The following is a 6,455-nucleotide window of genomic DNA, read 5'->3' on the forward strand; positions in this document are numbered from 1 at the left end:
CAGGAGGGGGGTAGACTGGGTGGGAGACAAAGTTACTGGGGGGGGACTTGGGAAACATAACGCTGAAGATATTTCAATCAATCAATCAATGTTTATTTATATAGCCCTAAATCACAAATGTCTCAAAGGACTGCACAAACCATTACGACTACGACATCCTCGGAAGAACCCACAAAAGGGAGAGGAAAACTCACACCCAGTGGGCAGGGAGAATTCACATCCAGTGGGACGCCAGTGACAATGCTGACTATGAGAAACCTTGGAGAGGACCTCAGAAGTGGGCAACCCCCCCCCCCCTCTAGGGGACCGAAAGCAATGGATTTTGAGCGGGTCTAACATGTTACTGTGGAAGTTCAATCCATAGTGGATCATTTAAATTTAGAAAACAAATTATCAAATGGATTAGTGTCTGGATCAAAAGATAGTGTGGGTGGCTTGGAAGGGGAATTAACCGCGTCTTAAACAAATTTCTGGGGTGTGACGTTATCCCGAGTGGGCGGGGCGTTGTTAACACGGGGAGGTGACTGGTACATACTAGGCTTGTAATTAATAATATTGTCCTTTTATAGTCTTTTCAAAGAAAGCAAGTCCTTAGGAGATAAATGAGGCAATTCGGTGTCAAAAAATTCCTCATCACTGCTATCGTCAAAGATAGGCTGTTAGGTTTTTTCTTTCTTCACTCATCTTCAATGAATACTCCACTTGTATATAAAAGAAAGATGATGGTTTATTTTAAGGATGGTTCAGTACAATGCCTCACAGCACCGGGAAACAAAATATCGGTAACTGTGGAAAATAGAACACAACTTCATCGCGCTTCTTTCTGTGAGTCTCTCGTATTTTCTCGCGCGTAGTGAACCGGAAGAGATCACGTGATGATAACACAGGCGAGCCTGCACTACCGTATATAACCTGTTGGAGGCGCAAAACAACAACAGCAAGCCTCTCTCTTGATACACAGAAACAGCATTAATAACAATGAGATCACATTTATTCAACACCCCCCCTTGATCTCATGACCATGAAACAGTGAAACACATTAGTTTCCCAAAAAAAATTGAATCCGTCAATTTTGACTCTTGTAGTAGGTTTGGTTAAGATGTCTGCAACCATGTCTTCTGTAGGACAGTAGACCAATGAAATTTTCCCTTAAGTGAGTGCCTCACGAATGAAATGATATTTGACATCAATATGTTGGACCTCTGTCTATTAACTGGATTTTTGTTCAGTTCTACTTTCTGTTCAGGAGTGGTTCTAGGTTTGCATTCTGACATGCCAAACCTTTCAAGCTTCTTTTGTACGTACATCTTTTGATCCATCTTGATTTCATTCTGTTTCTGTTCAACTCAACGCCAAAAAAACAGAAATGCTGATTATCGGTCCTGCTAGACACCGACCTCTATTTAATGATACAACTCTAACATTTGACAACCAAACAATTAAACAAGGCGACACGGTAAAGAATCTGGGTGTTATCTTTGACCCAACTCTCTCCTTTGAGTCACACATTAAAAGCGTTACTAAAACGGCCTTCTTTCATCTCCGTAATATCGCTAAAATTCGCTCCATTCTGTCCACTAAAGACGCTGAGATCATTATCCATGCGTTTGTTACGTCTCGTCTCGATTACTGTAACGTATTATTTTCGGGTCTCCCCATGTCTAGCATTAAAAGATTACAGTTGGTACAAAATGCGGCTGCTAGACTTTTGACAAGAACAAGAAAGTTTGATCACATTACGCCTGTACTGGCTCACCTGCACTGGCTTCCTGTGCACTTAAGATGTGACTTTAAGGTTTTACTACTTACGTATAAAATACTACACGGTCTAGCTCCATCCTATCTTGCCAATTGTATTGTACCATATGTCCCGGCAAGAAATCTGCGTTCAAAGGACTCCGGCTTATTAGTGATTCCCAAAGCCCAAAAAAAGTCTGTGGGCTATAGAGCGTTTTCATTTCGGGCTCCAGTGCTCTGGAATGCCTTCCCGGTAAAAGTTCGAGATGCCACCTCAGTAGAAGCATTTAAGTCCCACCTTAAAACTCATTTGTATACTCTAGCCTTTAAATAGACTCCCTTTTTAGACCAGTTGATCTGCCGTTTCTTTTCTTTTTCTCCAATGTTCCACTCTCCCTTGTGGAGGGAGTCCGGTCCGATCCGGTGGCCATGTACTGCTCGCCTGTGTATCGGCTGGGGACATCTCTGCGCTGCTGATCCGCCTCCGCTTGGGATGTTTTCCTGCTGGCTCCGCTGTGAACGGGACTCGCTGCTGTGTTGGATCCGCTTTGGACTGGACTCTTGCGACTGTGTTGGATCCATTATGGATTGAACTTTCACAGTATCATGTTAGACCCGCTCGACATCCATTGCTTTCCTCCTCTCCAAGGTTCTCATAGTCATCGTTGTCACCGACGTCCCACTGGGTGTGAGTTTTCCTTGCCCTTATGTGGGCCTACCAAGGATGTCGTAGTGGTTTGTGCAGCCCTTTGAGACACTAGTGATGTAGGGCTATATAAGTAAACATTGATTGATTGATTGAAAATGAATACCCTGGAAATAAGATATCTTACCGAGGTCTTTCATGTTGAATTTGGCTTTCATTATGTTTTTGAATTGCTCAAGTGCTTCTTTGCTACTTGCAGCAATGATCAGGTCGTCCACCTAGATGATGACAATGACTGTTTCATTTTCTGTTTGTTTTCGGTAGACACAATGATCAGATAGGTTTCTTTTGAAATTGTTTTGCTCTAAATGGTCATTTAGAAGTTTGTACCAATTTCTTCCTGATTGTTTCAGTCCATAGATTGATTTCTTCAACCTAAATACTAGTTTTTCACCTGTGTCCGATGTTTTCTGAAAACCTTCTGGTTGTTCTAGGTATATCTCTTCATCAATGGAGGCATGTAAATATGCCGTTTTCACATCCATCTGGTGGACGGTGAGGTAATTTTGGGCAGCTATTTGCATCAATGCACGCACAGAAGTAATGACTGCGGTTGGTGCAAATGTTTCTTGATAATCTATACCTTCAGTTTGACTGTATCCTTTGGCAACATATCTAGCTTTGAAAAGCTGTGCTTTCTCTGTGTTTTCTTTGAGGGCATAAACCCACTTTCCGCCTACTGCATTTTTCCCTTTTGGTAATGTTGTTAGTTCAAATGTGTCATTTTCTTTGCGAGATGCTAACTCGTCTTTCATGGCTTTTTCCCAGCTGGCTGCCTCTGATGACATCAGGGTGTCTTTATACGTCTGTGGGACTCCACACACTGCCCTGCAACAGTGATCAATAACGTCATGGCTTTCGTTGATATCATCAATATTTGTTACATATTCCTCTAAGTATTTTGGAGGAACAATTCTCTCTCTCTTTGGGTAACAACCTCTTTGTTCTATCCTAGTCTCTATGTTAGTTGTGGCATCATCTAACCCCACCTCTTCCTCTACTTCGAGAGTTTGTGTTTGGTTGTCAACATCATTTTGAGGTACAGTTTGACTTTCGAAGCTCCCTGATTTTTCTGACACAGTGTCAGGTAGTTTGGTTTCATTGCTTTCGCAATCTGGGATGTCCAAGTCATACGCATTTGTTTGTGTGTCTTTTTCTGCATCGTTCTTTTTGGTGAATTTTACCAGTCTGTGTTTTGACACTTTTCTTGACTGTGGATCATAGACCAAGTATGCTGGACTAATTTTACTATAGCCCACAAATACTCCTTTCTCACACCTTGGTTCAGGTTTCTTGTGAGTGTGAGTGTATGCGTAACACTCCGAGCCAAACACCCACATTTTTGAAATGTTGGGCTTCTTTCCAGTTAGAATGAAGTATGGTGTGTTCTTTGTTCTGTCATTGTAACATCTGTTCCGAATATGGGCGGCACTTTGAACAGCATAAGGCCATAATGTTTTTGGTAACTCTTTTTCTAGTAGCATACACCTTGCCATTTCAAACAGTGTTCGCCACTGTGTTTCAGCTGTACCGTTTTGATGAGGAGAATAAGGTGACAAAGTTTCATGTCTGATACCTTTCTCTCTCAAAAGTGTTCGAAAATCGTTTTCAGTGAACTCAGTTCCATTATCTGAGCGCATACATTTGACGTTGCCATATGGGGAAACGTCTGCAATGAATTTCTCTGTCGCAAGGGTAGTTTCACTCTTATTCTTCAAGAAGTAAACAAATACTGCCCTTGAATAATCATCAGTAAATGAGACTGAATATTTATGCCCATCTAATCCAATGGGGTCAATGGAGCCGGCCAAGTCAGTGTGCACCAGCTCTAGGGGTGCACTACTTTGACATCAGGTAATTTGTTCCTAGTGTTAGTGAATTTTCCTTGTGTACAAAATGTCACATTCTATCTTTGCATGTCCTGTAACTGTCATGCCTGTCACAACATTTTGAAGCTTCAAAACATCATTCACATTGCCCCAAGATCTCGTGCCATGTTTTCATATCACAACATAGATTCACTTTGTCTTTTGACATCATGTCATGCACAGAGTCATCATATGGTTTTTGATGGTTTACCGTTTTGAGGTAGTACAGTCTCTCGTGTACTTCTAACTTGAAGGTGTTTCCTTCTTTCGTGATGAGCCGGTTTTGTCCTTCTTCGAAGATCACTTGAGCTCCATCAGTCGTGGCTGCTTTCACCGACATGAAGTCTTGTGGGTAGATTGGGATGAACAAGGCGTTCTTCAGTGTGACGGGGACACTTTTCCCCTCCGTGTTGCGTAGAAGAACCACTGCATCGCCTCTCTTCAGCGCCACGTTGTTCTTCCTTGTCCCATCAGCCAATTCCATGTAGTGTTTGTTTGGGTTAAAAGTCTCATCAAATCGTGTAAATTTGCTCTTCTCAGTGATTATGTGTGACGTCGCCCCACAGTCCACCATCAGTCCATTTTGTTTGATGCCGTCTGGAAGCACCAAATGACTGGCTTGGAACACAAAGGAGGTGCCACTTTCCTTTGAATCTTCTTCATTCTCCATAGTTTGTTTAGCAGAGTCAGGCTTGGTTTTCCTTCTGCACGTCTCGTCTGTATGTGTTGTGCTTCTGTGGTAGTTGCACCACTTTGGTGTTGTTTTGTGGGGACAATTTCTCGCAAAATGTCCACGATTCCCACATCCATAACAGTTCGCTGACACTATGTCCACTTTCATTACGTTATCTGATTTTGGTTTGTGTTCAAATTTCTCTGTCTCTTCGTAGCTTCGTAGTTTGCTCTTGAACTCCACAAAAGTCACTTCATCGTTGCTCTGTGTCATGTGAATGACGAATGGTTTGTATGGTTCCGGTAAGCCCCGCAGAACCATAGCAATGCTCAACTCATCGCTTATTACTTGCTTTGTATTTCTTAAAGCAGTCACTATCTTTTCGGCTCTAATGATGTAGTCTGTAATAGTTTCTTCTGAAACTTTCTTCAGGGAACACAATTCATTGTACAGGGAAATAATTCTTGGCTTACCACCACTGGCATAATGGCGCCGTAAAATTTGTAGTGCTTTGCGACCATCGTCGGCAGCGTCTCTCATCACCAACGACAGACTTTTGTCGTCTAGAAACTGGATTAGCTCTGCAAAGCATTCTGCATTCTTCTCTGGGTCCACTTCACCAGAGGAAAGTATTATGTCCTTTAAACGTTCAAGTCTCATGTGACCAAGAAATTTTACTTCCCAAAGTTCGTAGTTGTCCTCGTCTCCATCGAAGACCAGGCGCTGCCATCTTCCTCCCGTTGCATGTCTGGGCCCATAACCTGTTAGGTTTCTTCTTTCTTCACTCATCTTCAATGAATACTCCAATTGTATATAAAAGAAAGTTGATGGTTTATTTTAAGGATGGTTCAGTACAATGCCTCACAGCACCGGGAAACAAAACATCGGTAACTGTGGAAAATAGAACACAACTTCATAACGCTTCTTTCTGTGAGTCTCTCGTATTTACTCGCGCGAAGTGAACCGGAAGAGATCACGTGATGATAACACAGGCGAGCCTGCACTACCGTATATAACCTGTTGGAGGCGCAAAACAACAACCGCAAGCCTCTCTCTTGATACACAGAAACAGCATTAATAACAATGAGATCACATTTACTCAACATAGGCGGAGAAGAAGTATAAACAAAAAATCTTCGGTGGCGTCATAGGGGGGCGATAGCGAAATGACGTCACCGTGATTGACAGAAGGACCGTAGAAATGCTCTGGCCCCGCAGCGTCCTCAGAAGAGTGAATAGTAACGGGAGAAATGAACAGACTACCAACCCTCAGGGAAGAGTTCTGGGCTGTAGCTGGAGAGTCTTTGTCCGGACTAGGTGAGGCGGAGGCTCCAGGAAGTCCCAAGCAAAGTGATGAGCTGCTGGATGTTTTCTGTCATGTCTGGAACGCATTTTGAATGCAAGATTTGTCACCCCCGGATGCTGCAGGACTCGGACAAGGCATGATAAGAGGTAAAAACTAGTTTAATAT

At 42.7% G+C, this 6,455-nt stretch overlaps 1 protein-coding gene across 1 annotated transcript; it reads right to left on the minus strand.

Moving 5' to 3' along the window:
• Window positions 1-2,948: 2,948 nt before the first annotated feature.
• Window positions 2,949-5,453, minus strand: LOC133537789 (uncharacterized). Its single transcript, XM_061878863.1, has 2 exons — window positions 4,523-5,453; window positions 2,949-3,271 (listed from the first exon to the last, which is right to left on the minus strand). Exons 1-2 carry the CDS (start codon window positions 5,303-5,305, stop codon window positions 3,242-3,244), a joined length of 813 nt encoding a protein of 270 aa, XP_061734847.1. The 5' UTR covers window positions 5,306-5,453; the 3' UTR covers window positions 2,949-3,241.
• Window positions 5,454-6,455: the final 1,002 nt, after the last annotated feature.

This window comes from Nerophis ophidion, linkage group LG19, assembly GCF_033978795.1.
Source record: "Nerophis ophidion isolate RoL-2023_Sa linkage group LG19, RoL_Noph_v1.0, whole genome shotgun sequence".
Taxonomy (NCBI): Eukaryota; Metazoa; Chordata; class Actinopteri; order Syngnathiformes; family Syngnathidae; genus Nerophis; species Nerophis ophidion.

Coding starts and splice junctions, on each gene's coding strand:
- LOC133537789 (XM_061878863.1), bottom strand. CDS start 5,305: ATGGTTCTGCGGGGCTTACCGGAACCATACAAACCATTCGTCATTCAC. Junction 3,272..4,522: donor GACTGTACTACCTCAAAACG/GTAAACCATCAA, acceptor TCACTGTTGCAG/GGCAGTGTGTGGAGTCCCAC.